General features: G+C 44.5%; 1 protein-coding gene across 1 annotated transcript in view; it reads left to right on the top strand.

Moving 5' to 3' along the window:
* B4GALNT2 (beta-1,4-N-acetyl-galactosaminyltransferase 2) overlaps nucleotides 1-7,724 on the top strand; it is a gene marked incomplete at its 5' end in the record, with an annotated part of 38,993 nt that extends 31,269 nt beyond the window's left edge. The window contains 4 exon segments of the mRNA NM_001314262.1: nucleotides 3,853-4,040; nucleotides 4,792-4,932; nucleotides 6,754-6,973; nucleotides 7,519-7,724. Coding sequence (NP_001301191.1) covers nucleotides 3,853-4,040; nucleotides 4,792-4,932; nucleotides 6,754-6,973; nucleotides 7,519-7,724 — 755 coding nt within the window.

Genomic DNA, 16,877 nt, shown 5'->3' with positions numbered 1-16,877 from the left:
GTTATTTGATTAAATGCTGAATTAAATTTGTTGCTCTTTTTATAGATGATTCTTATATCTGTATTCAAAACTGAGACTGTCTTTTTCTGTAATGTCTTTGCTCAGTTTTGTTATCAATATTATACAAGTCTCATAAGACAAGTTAGATACCTTTCTTTTGTTCACTGTTGGTTGAAATGAATTGAATTGTAATAAAATAGGAATGTCTCTTTGGAGAAGGCAATGGCACCCCACTCCAGTACTCTTGCCTGGAAAATCCCATGGATGGAGGAGCCTGGTAGGCTGCAGTCCATGGGGTCGCTAAGAGTCGGGCACGACTGAACGAATTCATTTTCACTTTTCACTTTCATGCATTGGAGAAGGAAATGGCAACCCACTCCAGTGTTCTTGCCTGGAGAATCCCAGGGACTCGGGAGCCTGGTGGGCTGCCGTCTGTGGGGTCACACAGAGTCAGACACGACTGAAGTGACTTAGCAGCAGCAGCAGCAATGTCTCTTGGGGTTTTATTAAAACTTGTCTGTCCTTTTGTCTTTTTTTTTTTTTTTGGTCCAAGTTTTGGGGAAGGTGGTTGGGGCAGGAATGTGAATGGGAAAGAGTAAGAGAAAGGGAAGAAATTTAAAACTAACAGTTCTACCACTTCAATGGTTATTGATCTATATGTACATTGAGTCAATTTTTTAAATGTTTCTATAAAGTTGTCTTAAAGTTAACGTAAATTGTCTTTTTTTTTCGTCATAAAGTTGTTCATAGAATTCTCTTATGCTTGTTAAAAATTTTTTAAATATCTTAAGTCATGTCTCCCTTTTGATTTTTTGTATATATCTTAAATAATTTTAAGTTGGTTTCATATCTAAATATTCTCATTTCTTTTATGCCTGTTTTGTTTCATATTTTCTTTTTCATATATGTGATTCTGTGATTTATCACCTTAAAGATTTTAAATTCTCACTTTAAATCCCTTTCAGATTCGTCTGTTGTTTATCTGTCTAGAGTGGATACTTCTAGCACAGGGTGGATTTGCCCGCTGTTCTTTCAAACTAGTTTTCTCTGAATGTCTTGGGATTTTTGCTGGTGGCTCATCTTGAATACGAGGCTTTACAAGCTTGTTTTGTTTTCTCCTCTCTCCCTCTTTCTCTCTCCTGATTCCTTCCCATCTCACAGCTTTACAGTTACCACAGATTCTCAGCCCATCATTATATACAACAGTCTTGGGGTCCCTGTCCCCTAGTGATATGGGCATCACCAAAGAGCCAGTTGCTGGGCCTGAGGGTGGCTTGGCACAGGACATGGCTGTGTGAGATGGTGTCATCTCTGAACCCAGAGATGTGTTTGGGGATGATGGCTCTTTGAGGTTCCTTGCCCAGTGGGTTATATGTCATGAGAGCTGGAGGGAGTGCAGCCTGGCTCCAGTCCATGGTTTCTAGCAAAAAGCCTGGTTGTGGACCCACATACTTCGTGAGACACTTTTATTCCATTAACAATCAAACTCTGCCTCCCAGCCTCTGCTGTTCTGACCCCAGATAGCAGCAGACCCAGCTCCAGCTCTGCTCACTGCTTTTGATTCCTGTTCCTTGGAAGAAATGTCATTTGTTTTTGAACATGGCTCTGTCTTTGCATATTTCTTCATCATTGCTCTGTGTTTGGAACAATAAACAATATCAAAGTAGAATGCTATACCACCCACCTGGCCAGGAGTCTCCCATCTTGACTACCTCCTATGGTAACTCAGGCTCCTGATTCTGTCTTTACTGTAATGAAAGAACCAAACTTGTCACGTGGCCTGAGAAGAGAAAAGATAGAGCTTTCATTCGACACGCTCTTGAACCTGATTTACATGACCCTTTCTGTTACTGAGCCCTTTCCAGATTCTCAGACCATACCATACCACCCCACAGAAATGAAAATCACTTCCACAACTCTTCAGCATGCAAAGCCTTTTATTCACAGAGATAGTTTGTGCATAAGAGAGAAGGCAGGGAAAATGCCAGCTCCCTGGGTAAAATGGGTGAGTTGCTTTTATAGCAAAAGGGATGGTTTGTCTCATGATCACTGATAATTTCCAGAAATCATCAAATTTCTTGGATCAGCAGCAGGTGGCTGCATGATGGCTGTCAGGAATAGAGAGTGTTTCTGTGCAGGGGAAGAAATGCATGAGAATTTTCTACAAGAAAGCCCAGGAACAGATATGGTTAAAATTTACAGTTGAGCTTCTTGTCTTGTGGCAACTAGGTGTACTCAGTAGTGGACCAAAAGTAACGTTAATCTTTTATTCCTGTGATCCTGGTTTCTCCCCCCCGGGACTTGGACCCCAAGGGCCCAAGGCCAGTCTTTTTCTGAAGTGACTGTACTATTGTCTTCCTGTCTTACTTCCACTCACTCCCAAAGACTCAGGAGGAGCTGGGTAATGGTGCGACAGAATGACCTCTGACTTTTGTCATTCTGAGAAGGTGGCTCTGCAGTGGGGTTCTGTTGCACTCATGCACAAACAGTTGGTGGGGTGTGACCGTCAGCATGTGTTTACTCCAGCTGATCCCACCCCACCAGACGACCCACCTACCTATCAGCTGGCATGGCTCCATTCTGTGGCTAGATCTCCTAAACACACCAGCAGCTACTGTTGTTTGACCCAAGGGTCACTTCCATAGAAAGGCTGTCCTTTCTCTAACTGTTTCTATAAATCATACAACCTGGTCTAACCCTCTTCCGATCTCCAAGTGGACCTGTTTCCTCTTACATCTTCCAGAGGATAAAGATCAGGCAAGTTTCTCCGTAAGAGTGCAGCTGATGACAGAGCAGGTCTCAAGTCCTTTAGAGCTTTTCTCCTCTTCCTGGGACCTGTGACTCTACATAGCGAATCCCTTGATGGGCAAGGCTCTATGCATCTCAGCTCCTAGTATGAAAGCAGGATACAAGCCCAGTACAGACAGGCAAGCATAAAATGAAATGTCCAGGTAGATAGTAGGAAACACCAGAACGGAACCAACAGAACCAGGGAAGAGACTTTAGAATAGAACACAGACAAAATTTAAACAAATCGTTATCATTGTTTTTCAGTTGCTAAGTTATGTTTGACATTTTGCAACCCCATGAACTGCAACATGCCAGGCTTTCCTGTCCTTTACCATCTCCTGGAGCTTGCTCAAACTCATGTCCATCGAGTTGGTGATGCCATCCAACCATCTCATCCTCTGTCATTCCCTTCTCCTCCTGCCCTCAATCTTTCCCAGCATCAGGGTCTTTTCCAATGACTTGGCTCTTAGCATCATGTTGCCAAAGTATTGGAGCTTCAGCATCAGTCCTTCCAATGAATATTCAGAGTTGATTTCTTTTAGGATTGACTGGTTTGATCTCCTTACAGTTGAAGGGAGGACTCTCAAGAGTCTTCTCCAACACCACAATTTGAAAGCATCAGTTCTTTGGTGCTCAACCTTCTTTATGGTCCAACTCTCACATCTGTACATGACTACTGGAAAAACCACAGCTGTGACTATACAGATCTTTGTTAGCAAAGTGAAGTCTCTGCTTTTTAATACACTGTCTAGGTTTGTCATAGCTTTTCTTCCAAGGAGCAAGTGTCTTTTACTTTCATGCAGTCACTATCTGCAGTGATTTTGGAGCCCAAGACTGCTTGCACTTTTCCCCCATCTATTTGCCCCCCTCTATTTGAGATGATGGAACCAGATGCCATGAAAAACAAATAGGGTATATTTAAATATATTTTTCTAAACCAACTAACCAACTCTTATTAAGCACTTGAGAAGTCATGATATAGAGAAACCCTCAGAACGACACAAGTCAAGACAGTGAGGCTTCCCAAAGACAGAACTCTGATGTCTACCCTTTCTTGCTCAGAGAGGAAGCTCAGAAACCTGGTGTCCATTGCCACCAAAACTTTCCTCCGTCCCCACAAGCTCAAGACCATGCTCCGGAGCATTCGTGAGTATTACCCAGACTTGACTGTGATCGTGGCTGATGACAGCAAGGAGCCCCTGGAAATTAATGACAGCCATGTGGAGTATTACACCATGCCCTACGGCAAGGTATGTCCCTCCTGGGTGGGGAGACACCTGAATCCTGGGACAAGAGGGCCTCAGTCAGAGTCAGGTCCTTACCCTGGAGGGGCCAGCTTCAGTAGACTTCGCAAGGCAGCAAGATCTTGGCATGGGAGGGTGTGGGATTCTCCTCTGAATCCTTTTGCTGACTTCAAATTCACAAAGAAATCAGGTCACTTTCCCTTTTCTGCATTAACAGGGTAGTTAATCCACCTTTTCTCATGCGTGGTTTAGAAATTGATGGGATCCTTCTAAGTGACTTGCAGTGTCTGACAGTCTAGTTTCCTGGCTTGCAGGTCCAAGAGCAGAGAAACCGCTCATCCCTATCATTTCACCCTCTCTGACACATCTCCTCCATTCACCTTCCTTCAAACAAAGGAGGAGGTGGACGTGACACTCACCAGAGTGCCTCTTCCCCCGCAATAGCTTCCAGGCTCCATGAGGGGAAAGGGCTTGAGAGCCCCAGAGAGAGACTCTGCCAGGTGAAAAGAGACTTCCATCAGTCCATATTGGCCACAGGGCCAAGGAGGGACTCTCTCACCTTTCTTGGTCTCAGTCTGACCCAGAGAGCCCCTGGCCTTCTCCCAGTGTCTCTGAGGCATGGACTCCCTTTAACCTAGAGGTTCCTGAGCACTGTTTGGGGTGCAGTGCAGCGGCTCTTGGCAACTGAGAAAGCTGCCAAGCAACGCTGGTAGGTAGCAGGGGAGGCCACCACCATCTAACCTCACTCTACTCACAGGGTTGGTTTGCCGGTAGGAACCTGGCCATATCTCAGGTCACCACCAAATACGTTCTCTGGGTGGACGATGACTTTCTCTTCAATGAGAAGACCAAGATTGAGGTGCTGGTGGATGTCCTAGAGAAGACCGAACTGGATGTGGTAAGGGGGAGCTGCTGGTTCTATCTCCTCTGTGTGACAAGCCAGGGGGGAAGGGAAGGAGAAGGGCAGAGAGGCAAGTGTTCAGGGGAGGTGGGGGTGGGGGGCAGTGCAGGAGGAGATGAGGAGCCGCTGGGGCTGAGACCTTCACATGGGAGTCAGATGTGGAAGTTCTGCTTCTGCCGCCATTCTTACTTTTCTTTGAGCAAATTACACCAACCCCCATCCCCAAACGCACCATTGTTCCGTCTTTGAAATGTCGTGTTTATGCATCCCTTCTGACTTCCTCCCTGCAGTGATGGGAGAAGGCAAGCGTGGCTCTGGCTGTCACACACCCTTACAAACATGCAAATGGGACAAAGCTGTGAAAGCACGTGTAGCCTTAATGAGAGTTAGAAAAAATAACAAAAACATCAAAAATCCATTCACATATAGGGAAGAGAGGAAAAATGTGACAGGAAATAATACTGCGTTGTATCTTGAAATTTGCAGAGATAACCATACTGTGTAGAGATGATGGATCTGTTCATTAGCTTGAGTGCGGTGATCTTTTCGCAATGTATACATCCATCAAAACATCAAGATGTATAACCTCAAAATATACAATTTTAATATGTCAAAGAAAAAGCTGTTAAAAAGAAAGAAAATGGATAAGAAGTAGCACAGTGACCATGGTTATCTCTTACTCCAAGTGGACAGTCCCCAAAGCATCTGGCTTGACTAAGATATCTCTAGAGACCCAATCACAGTAGCGTAAATGACATAGAGGGTGCAGTTCCTGCCCCTGTAATGAGAGCTGGTGCTGGACTCTCCTTCCAGAGACATCCTGGACCAGCTCCATTCCCCGTTGTTCATCCATTTTTGTTGTCCTCGGCTGTATGGTCAGAAGAAATGGGGAAAGAGGGGAATTGAAAGACAAGCAGTTTTCTTTTAAGAGTGTGACATTTATAAAAGTAGCAAGCATCTGTTCTAAATCACATCCTTTCAGCCAGGACTTAGACACATGGTCAAAACTTGCAAGGGAAGTGGGAAATTTTCAACTTTGGTGGGATAGTAGCTAGATCTTAATTTAGTCCATCAAAACTCAGTCCATTTACTAAGAGGAGGAGAGAAAGAACAGGGGACAGCAGACTGCTGTGTCCCTCTGGGTGATTATGATGTTTCAGGAACAGATATACTTGCTTGTCCTGTTTCGCCTAGGCTCCAACATAGAGATGCACTCATCTCCCATGAGTGCAGGGACAGGCAGCGCAGAGAGGTGAGCCAAGAACAGAGAATGGGAGGAAGGAGCTTGAGACAGACGGCTGGCTGCAGGAAGTCCATATAGGGACGCTTGCATATGCAGGCTGCCTCTCACCTGCACCCAAACACTGCTTCTCATACCAGAAGGGAGTGAGCCACGTGGAAAGAGTGAGCTTGCAGGAGGGTAAGCACAGCAGAGTTGTCTGCCCTTTTGACTTGGGGTAGGCCTAGTATGAAGGGTAGATAGAGAAAGGGTGTTATTCTTGTCATGAAGAAGTGAAGTGAAGTCACTCAGTCGTGTCCAACTCTTTGCGACCCCATGGGCTGTAGCCTTCCAGGCTCCTCCGTCCATGGGATTTTCCAGGCAATGGTACTGGAGTGGATTGCCATTTCCTTCTCCAGGAGATCTTCCCAACCCAGGGATTGAACCCAGGTCTCCCGCATTGTAGACAGATGCTTTACCATCTGAGCCACCAGGGAAGTCATTCTTGTCATAACAGGTTCAATTCAGTAAGGCTTCCTGGCAGGGGCTACATGGATATCGTCTGTTCTCTAATGCAGGTTTCTCCGTCCATTGGCTAGGTAGGTGGCAGTGTGCTTGGAAATACGTTCCAGTTTAAGCTGTTCCTGGAGCACACTAAGAATGGGGACTGTCTCCATCGGCGGACAGGATCTTTCGGGCCCCTGGATGGCTTCCCCAACTGCGTGGTGACCAGCGGTGTCGTTAACTTCTTCCTGGCCCACACAGAGCGGCTCCAAAGAGTTGGCTTTGACCCCCGCCTGCAGCGAGTGGCTCACTCAGGTGGGGAGGCTGGGAGAGTGAAGAGGGAGCTGGGCTGTGGACTGACCTCAGAAGTCTGCTCTCCCCCAAGGGGGTTGGGAGGAAGGGCCGTGTGCCACGGATCAGGCAGCTTGCCCATTCTCCCCAAATTGGGGAGCCCCCAGTTTCCCCTGCCTCCTTCCACTCTCTCTGCCTTCTTGCCTCCATCAGGCTGTTTCTACTTTTCTGAGATACCCTTCCCCTTCCTCTCCCCACAGCTCTGGCCCCTACCTGCTGCTGCACCTGCATTTCCAGACTTCCTTTCCTCTGTAACTGCAGCTGGTGAACTTCCTGTCTTAAATTGCCCTCAGTCCTGGAGTCCACAGTTCCGTTTAGTTGGAAGCTAATCTGTGTCTGTCTGTCCTTCCAACTCATTAGCCTGGGCAGGTGGCTTCACATGGGTGGAATCACCCCAAGGATGTAAACCGTGTCCCTTCCCCCTGACTCTCCTTCCGGACCTGCAATAGGACCCTAGGTCTGTGGCTTGAAGGTCACATTTCCTTCTCATGCTTCCCCTCTCTTGGCAGAGTTCTTTATTGATGGGCTCGGGAGTCTGCTCGTGGGGTCCTGCTCAGATGTGATTATAGGTCACCAGCCCCATTCTTCAGTGGCGGACCCAGAGCTGGCAGCCCTGGAGAAGACCTACGGCAGATACCGGGCCAACACCAATGATAAGGTCCAGTTCAAGCTAGCTCTCCACTACTTCAAGAACCATCTCCAATGTACCACATAAAGATGCTTGGACTTTGGCAGAGTGCTAGGTCTGGCTCAGTTACTGTAGGTCATTAGAAATGGACCAATCACTGATCAGGGCAATGGCGATTGTATTAATAATAATTATTGTTTGGTGTCTTACCATTTGTGAATCACTGTACACACCTGATGTGAAGAGCTGACCCATTGGAAAAGACCCTAACGCTGGGAAAGATGGAAGGCAGGAGGAGAAGGGGACGACAGAGGATGAGATGGTTAGATGGCATCACCGACTTGATGGACATGAGTTTGGGTAAACTCCGGGAGTTTGCTGCAGTTCATGGGGTCACAAAGAGCTGGACATGACAGTGACTGAACTGTACAATGAACTGTACATATAATGGTGGTGGTGGTGGTTTAGGCAATAAGTCGTGTCCAACTTTCGTCTCACATCGTCTCATGCAAAAGAGCACATGATGGACTGGTATCCTTGATCAAAAGGATCAAAAGGATCGGTATTCTCTGGGTCCTTGAGGGTTATGTGGTGGGTGTTACATCACAGATCATCTCTAGCATGAATTATCATCCACAAATTTTGATTTGGTCCTACTTTGTGGACTCAAATAATGTGAATAACCCAGAGTCCTTTCCTTGAGGAAGTGGCAGTCTGGTTCAGTTCATTCCACTAGTAGCACTGGGCAGCCAGGCTTAGAGGATCAGAGCGTGGGGAGAACTCACAAGCGCCCATGCAGATGAGGAGGGCTCTGTGGAGTCAGCTCACCTGGAGTCCAGCACATGGATGGGATGCAGGAAGGTGGAGGGCAGAGATCACTGGGGTAGTCCACTCAGTGCTGGGATAAAGCTTTCCCCGGCATCAGATACCTACCATAAAGACACATTCCAGAATGCCTGGGATTGAACTTGGACCTTGTACCTTGTAAGCGCAGTGGCCAAGCCACTAAATTCCAGGGCCTTAAGATCAGTTGCTTACTACTCAAGACGGCCGTCATCTGCAGAATGGAGCGGTCATGATGACGGGGGTTTTCTCTGTCACCTTGGGAGCCAGTGGATTCTCCCACTGCTGCGCTGCCTTTTTGTTTCTACTCTTTCCTACTAAAGACAGCCATGGTAGGTCAAAATCTCTGAAAAATGTGTGAGATGTTAATTCATGAAACATGTTTTGGTAGTCAAATAAATTTAAAAAGTACTGCGTGCTCTATCTCCCTCTTTGACAGTCACAATTCCTATTAGTATATTCAAGGCTCTGAGAAGTCCTGCTGTGAAGAAATTGACTTAACGTCTATTCAGCATTTCTCAGATACAGATACAGACTGGCCATCATTTTTTTGTTCTCCCAAACACGAATATAAAGCACATACCTCATTCCATTGTATATATCATAATGCCTCTGTTGCAAAAGTTTTATAACTTTAATTAATGTGCATAACCATTTAGTACAATAGTATATTTATTTTGTGTATAACATCATAGCTATAAAGGGAGGCAATGTTGGCTTGGTCTATTCAGTACTGTCCTTAGACCCAGGCAAGATGAGCTCCTGCCTGTGCTTTAGAGAACTCTGCATATCACAGACACATGTATTTATTTTAAAAACCAAACAAACTCACAGAAGAGATCAGATTTGTAGTTACCAGAGGCAGGTGGTGGAAGGGAAAACTGGATGAAGGTAGTCAGCAGGTATAGATTTCCAGTTATAAAATAAATAAGTATGAGGGCTGTAGTATACAGCATGATAAATATAAGTAACGCTGCTGCTGCTGCTAAGTCGCTTCAGTCGTGTCCGATTCTGTGCGACCCCATAGACAGCAGCCCACCAGGCTCCCCCGTCCCTGGGATTCTCCAGGCAAGAACCCTGGAGTGGGTTTCCATTTCCTTCTACTGTGTATTATATATGAAAATAGTTAAGAGAGTAAATCCTAAGAGTTCTCATCATAAGAAAAAATATTATTTTTCTATTTCTTTAATTTTGTATCTATATGAGATGATAGATATTCACTAAACTTATGGTGATAATCATTTCATGATATATGGGAGTCCAGTCATTATGTTCTATGTTTTAAACTTAAACAGTTGTAGCTGATGTTTTTGTTCAGTCACTCAGTTGTGTCCAACTCCTTGCCACCCCATAAATTGCAGCACACCAGGCTTCCCAGCCCTTTACCATCTCCCAGAGTTTGCACAAATTCATGTCCATTGAGTTGGTGATGCCATCCAATCATCTAGCCCTCTGTTGTCCCCTTCTCCTCCTGCCTACAGTCTTTCCCAGAATCAGGGTCTTTTCCAATGACTTGGCTCTTCGCATTAGGTGGCCAAAGTATTGGAGCTTCAGCTTCAGCATCAGTCCTTCAATGAATTTTCAAGGTCGATTTCCTTTAGGATTGATTGTTTTGGTCTCCTTGCAGTCCGAGGGACTCTCAAGAGTCTTCTCCAGCACTACAATTCAAAAGCATTAATTCTTCGGCACTCAGCTTTCTTTATGGTCCAACTCTCACATCCATACATGACTAGAAGAAAAACCATAGCTTTGACTATGTGGATCTTTGTCAGCAAAGTAATGTCTCTGCTTTTTAATATGCCTATCTATGTTTGTCATAGCTTTACTTCCAAGGAGCAAGTGTCTAATTTCATGACTGCAGTCACCGTCTGCAGTGATTTTGGAGCCCAAGAAAATAAAGTCTGTCATTGTTTCCATTGTTTCCCCTTCTGTTTGCCATGAAGTGATGGGACCAGATGCCATGATCTTAGTTTTTTGAATGTTGAGTTTTAAGTCAGCTTTTTCACTCTCCTCTCACTTTCATCAGGAGACTCTTTAGCTCCTCTTTACTTTCTGCCGTAAGGGTGGTGTCATCTGCCTATCTGAGGTTATTGATATTTCTCTTGGCAATCTGGATTTCAGCTTGTGCTTCATCCAGGCTGGCATTTTGCATGATGTACTCTGCATGTAAGTTTAGTATGCAAGGTGACAACATACAGCCTTCACATACTCCTTTCCCAATTTGGAACCAGTATGTTGTTCCGTGTCCAGTTCTAACTGTTGCTTCTTGTCCTGCATACAGGTTTCTCAGGAGGCAGGTAAGTTGGTCTGGTATTCCTATCTCTATAAGAATCTTCCACAGTTTGCTGTGATCCACACAGTCAAAGGCTTTAGTGTAGTCAATGAAACAGAAGTAGATATTTTTCTGGATTTCTCTTGCTTTTTCTGTGATTCAACGGATTGTGGTAATTTGATCTCTGGTTCCTTTGCCTTTTCTAAAACCAGCTTGTACATCTGGAAATTCTGGGTTCACAGACTACTGAAGCCTAGCTTGAAGAATTTTGAGCAATACCTTATTAACATGTGAAATGAATGCAATTGTGCAGTAGTTTGAACATTCTTTGACCTTGTCCTTCTTTGAGATTAGAATGAATTTTCCAAATTTGCTGGCATGTTGAGCGCAGCACTTTAACAGCATCATCTTTTAGGATTTGAGATAGCTCAGGTAGAATTCCATCACCTCCACTAGCTTTGATCATAGCGATGCTTCCTAAGGCCCACTTGACCTCACACTCCAACATGTCTGGTTCTAGGTGCGTGATCATTCTATCGTAGTTATCCGGGTCATTAAGAGATCTTAATGAACTTGTATAGTTCCTCTGTGTATTCTTGCCACCTCTTTTTATTATCTTCTGGTTCTGTTAGGTCCATATCGTTTCTGTCCTTTATTGTGCTCATCTGTGCATGAAATTTTCTCTTGGTATCTCTAATTTTCTTGAAGAGATCTCTAGTCTTTCCCATTCTATTGTTTCCCTCTATTTCTTTACCTTGTTCACCGAGGAAGGCTTTCTTATCTCTCTTTGCTATTCCTTGGAACTCTGCATTCAGATGGATATCTTTTTCTCCTTTGTCTTTTATTTCTCTTCTTTTCTCAGCTATTTGTAAGGCCTCCTCAGACAACCATTCTGCCCTTTTGTGTTTCTTTTTCTTGGGGATGGTTTTGATCACCACCTCTGCGTGATGTTATGAACCTCCGCCATAGTTCTTCATGCACTCTGTCTATCAGGTCTAATTCCTTGAATCTATTTGTCACTTCCACTGTATAATTGTACAGGATTTGGTTTAGGTCATACCTGAATGGCCTAGTGGTTTTCCCTACTTCCTCAACTGTTACAGTGCTGTTGGTCAGTTATATCTCAATAAAGCTGAAGGAAAAGAACAAACACATGCGTTTACTCCTGATGAGCATCTCTGTCACTCGGGATCTAGTGCTCAGCACCAGGACAGCATAACCTGTTTCCCTAAATATCTCCTCTGAGACTAGACGCTGTCCAGGCCCCAGAGAAATGCTTCTCTATTCCTCTTGCCCTGTGTTCTCAAAACAAAAGACAGTTGCATCCAAATGCGCTGAAAATCTGTGGACAATACTTTGAAACGTAGGTACGATTTGAGCGGCAAAGTGCTTAGGTAAAAGAAAAAGACACATTTTAAAATTTGTCAAATTCTTCCTCTCAAAATAAATAACAATAAAGTCTTGCTCACCACCTAGTGTGTATTTTCTTGCCTTTCAATGCATGGTTACAAAAGTACTAGAAAATTAGTGTGCTGTTCACAACTGCATGTGTGGCTTAAGAACATTTAAAGTGAAGTGAAGTGAAGTTGCTCAGTCGTGTCCGACTCTTTGTGACCCCATGGACTGTAGCCTACCAGGCTCCTCCCTCCATGGGATTCTCCAGGCAAGAGTACTGGAGTGGGTTGCCATTTCCTTCTCCAGGGGATCTTCCCGACCAAGGGATCGAACCCAGGTCTCCTGCATTCCAGGCAGAACGCTTTAACCTCTGAGCCACCAGGGAAGCCCAGAACATTTGAAAATAGTAAGCAATTTTTATTACTCTTCAATTTTTATACATGTGGTTCTAGCTGTATCATGGTTAAGTTTTCAAAACTTAAATCTAAATATAAAAACCACAGCTTTACAATATTTTGGATTTTGCCTTTTAAAGATAAATTTGTCAAAGTAAGAGGATAGTGAAAGTCACTCAGTCATGTCTGACTCTTTGCAACGCCATGGACTATACAGTCCATGAAATTCTCCAGGCCAGAATACTGGAGTTATGCTTTGCCCTTCTCAAGGAGATCTTCCCAACCCAGGGCTCAGACTCAAGTCTCCCACATTGCAGGCAGATTCTCTACCAGCTGAGCCACAAGGGAAGACAAGAATACTGGAGTGGGTAGCCTATCCCTTCTCCAGCAGATCTTCTGGACCCAGGAATCGAGCCAGGGTCTCCTGCACTGCAGGCAGATTCTTTACCAGCTGAGCTATCTGGGAAACATTTACTTTAACAGTTTGCTAGCTTTAGTTATTATAGCTTTTACATATAGAAAAATAATTAAAATATACTTAATATTTAAATACTGGGACATATTTAATTTGTCCCAGGCCTGGTTCCCCACCCTCCTGCAAAAAGTCTGTCTTTCTCATGAATTGCTTGCAGCATGGCATGTGGAGTCTTAGTTCCCTGATCAGGGATCAAAACTTTGTCCCCTGCAGTGGAAGCATGGAGTCTTAACCAGCGGACCACCAGGTAGGTCTCTTGCATTCTTGATACAGGGAGATAGAGGTCATGGCAACTGTAGCATCTTTCAGCATCCTCCAGCAGGGACTGTTGTGATGTGCTGCAGTTACCATCAGTAGGTTCCAGGAAAATCTTCCCTGTTCCCAAGATCTGGAACCATCTACTCCAACCAAGACTCCAAGAGGAGTTCTTAAAATGGAGGATGTTTGCTTAAACCATGAGCCAGTTCTCCAAGAAAATTTCTCTAGGAATAGATCAACTTCCCAGAGAGTATGTGACTCCACATCATGGTCTTACTATACTGGACCAAGAGAAGCTGAACCGCTACCCAAGGCAATTGTCTCTCTTGGAATGTGAATCAGACCTGAAACCATCAAGTGGGTGACTGGACAGCAGAGTGCTCCCATATGCTATATGGACTGGGGAGCAGAAAAGGCTAGTCTGCAGTGAGAAAAGGAATTCAACATAAGCACAAAGAGAAGCTGAAATGAGAGACTTCTGGCAGCCTTCTGGTTCTTTCCTGAGGTCTGGCTATGGTCCTGCCCTGGGGTTTTGTGAAACACTATATCCTTATAATTTTCCTTTTTTCTTAACTTGAGTTGGTTCCTGTGACTTACAAGCAAAGTGTCCTAAATAATACAACTATCCTGTGTATCTGTGTGTTTTCAAAACAGGCATAAATAAAATGTTTTCTCTTTGGGTAGTTTGGAAGCAAAAATCAGGTCATAGGGAATAACCCCTGCATGGGCCTCCCTCCAGTCTTAAATTTCAGACACAATTTGATCCAAGAGCAGCCTGGATCAAACCAATAACAAAGGTATCCTTTCAGGACAGTGAAGAGCCTCTGCTACTTCCTGCTAAATTACAAATTCCTGGACTCATGGACATGCTCGCGTGCTAACTTGCTCCAGTCGTATCTGATGCTTTGTGACCCTGTGGACTGTAGCTCCTCTGTCCATGGGATTCTCCAGTCAAGAATACTAGAGTGTACATTTGAATCAGTTCTACTGAAGTGGATGAAACTGGAGCCTATTATACAGAGTGAAGTAAGCCAGAAAGAAAAACACCAATACAGTATACTAACGCACATATATGGAATTTAGAAAGATGGTAACAATAACCCTGTATGCGAGACAGCAAAAGAGACACAGATGCATAGAACAGTCTTTTGGACTCTGTGGGAGAGGGCGAGGGTGGGATGATGTGGGAGAATGGCATTGAAACATGTATAATATCATATATGAAACGAATCGCCAGTCCAGGTTCAATGCATGATACTGGATGCTTGGGGCTGGTGAACTGAGACGACCCAGAGGGATGGTACGGGGAGGGAGGAGGGAGGGGGGTTCAGGATGGGGAACACGTGTATACCTGTGGCAGATTCATGTTGATATACGGCAAAACCAATACAATATTGTAAAGTAATTAACCTCCAATTAAAATAAATAAATTTATATTAAAAGAAAAAAGAGTGGGTTGCCATAACCTCCTCCAGGGGATCTTCCTGACCCAGGGATTGAACCTGTGTCTGTTAGGTCTCATTCATTGGCAGGTGGGTTCTTTACCACTAGCCCACCTGCAAAGCCCGGGGACAAATTGGTGCAAATAATTGTGTGGGCCTCCAGGGGGAGCTCAGGTCCAGTCCATTTCCCAGCTCTGGAAAGGAAAATTTCCATGAGTTTCAGAAAGAGGAATCCTGTTGGCTACTGGGTTAGTGGCCTTTTTCTTGCATACATGTGTCCATTTCATGGGACTGGGGTTTGCCTCCTTTTGGATACTCTCCCTGACTCAAGAAGGTATCTCCCCAACTGTTTTTTGATTATCGATTGACCAACAATATATACAAGCCACTATGCTGCTGCTGCTAAGTCGCTTCAGTCCTGTCCGACTCTGTGAGACCCCATAGACGGCAGCCCACCAGGCTCTACTGTCCCTGGGATTCTCCAGGCAAGAACACTGGAGTGGGTTGCCATTTCCTTCTCCAATGCATGAAAGTGAAAAGTGAAAGTGAAGTCGCTCAGTTGTGTCCGACTCTTCACGACCCCATGGATGGCAGCCCACCAGCCTCCTCCGTCCATGGGATTTTCCAGGCAAGAGTACTGGAGTGGGGGGGCCATTGCCTTCTCCGACTTCCACCTTAATGTGCTCTTAAAAAACCTAGAAGTGTTATTCGCCTCTTGTCACAAATGCTAAAGAATAATTCACCTTGAAAACATAACAGAGACAAATAACTAAGAGGAAACACAACTGAATTTAAAATCTTATGCTGCACTAAACTGTACATTTAAAACTGATTAAAAATGGTAAGTTTTATGTTATGTATATCACACCACAATTAAACTCTGCTCTCAATCCTGTTGGTTTTTGTTGGGGAAAAAATAAATCTATCAGATTACATTAAAGGACAAGAAGCCATTGAATTGAATGTTTTTAAATTATGTATGGTTGAAAACTTCTAGTGATTTGTACTAATAGAACAAGCCACTATAAAGGGTATCTATGGGAATGCATTTGTCTGCATGTACCAGAAACTTGACCCAAACTGTCTTAAACTGTCTCATACACAGTTTGAAGCCCGGAGGTGGAGCAGACCACAGGTTTCCTGTCACTGATAGGAACAGGCGCTAGGGATTCCCAGCCCTGGCAGTGGAGGGGGCGCCTTGCTTAGCCCATCTAGCACCACCCAGGACAATCCATGTTCTTCTAAGAGGAGCCACCGTGTCCATTACCTTCCTGTTCCCCATCTGATTGAGCATTGGGCAGGGTGACCTTTCTGAGGCCTCCACAACCATAACTGCCTACTTCCTGCTAGTGCTGTTCACAAGCCCAGGATTGGCCACAGGAGTTAAAACACACTAGCTGTTATCCATCAGATTTTAAAGGAAACTTGATTGCCAATGAGATCTCATTGGCAATTCCTTTCTTTTATTTCAGTCCAGACATCTTGTCTAAACATAGTCTTGGAGACTAGGAAATCCATTCTGGTAACCACAGGTCTCCACACCTGGCCTTTGCCGTGATGCTGTCATCTAAGTTACAGTCATCTAATTGACTATGCCAAAGCCTTTGACTGTGTGGATCACAAGAAACTGTGGAAAATTCTGAAAGAGATGGGAATACCAGACCACCTGACCTGCCTCTTGAGAAATCTGTATGCAGGTCAGGAAGCAACAGTTAGAACTGGACATGGGACAACAGACTGGTTCCAAAAAGGAAAAGGAGTACGGCAAGGCTGTATATTGTCACCCTGCTTATTTAACTTCTATGCAGAGTACATCATGAGAAACGCTGGACTGGAAGAAGCACAAGCTGGAATCAAGATTGCTGGGAGAAATATCAATAACCTCAGATATGCAGATGACACCCCCCTTATGGCAGAAAGTGAAGAGGAACTAAAAAGCCTCTTGATGAAACTGAAAGAGGAGAGTGAAAAAGTTGGCTTAAAGCTCAACATTCAGAAAACGAAGATCATGGCATCTGGTCCTATCACTTCATGGAAAATAGATGGGGAAACAGTGGAAACAGTGTCAGACTTTAATTTGGGGGGCTCCAAAATCACTGCAGATGGTGATTGCAGCCATGAAATTAAAAGATCCTTACTCCGTGAAATGAAAGTTATGAC

This window comes from Capra hircus, chromosome 19 (assembly GCF_001704415.2).
Source record: "Capra hircus breed San Clemente chromosome 19, ASM170441v1, whole genome shotgun sequence".
Taxonomy (NCBI): Eukaryota; Metazoa; Chordata; class Mammalia; order Artiodactyla; family Bovidae; genus Capra; species Capra hircus.
The sequence above is the reverse complement of the archived record's forward strand: the minus strand, read 5'-3'. Positions and strand labels throughout refer to the sequence as shown.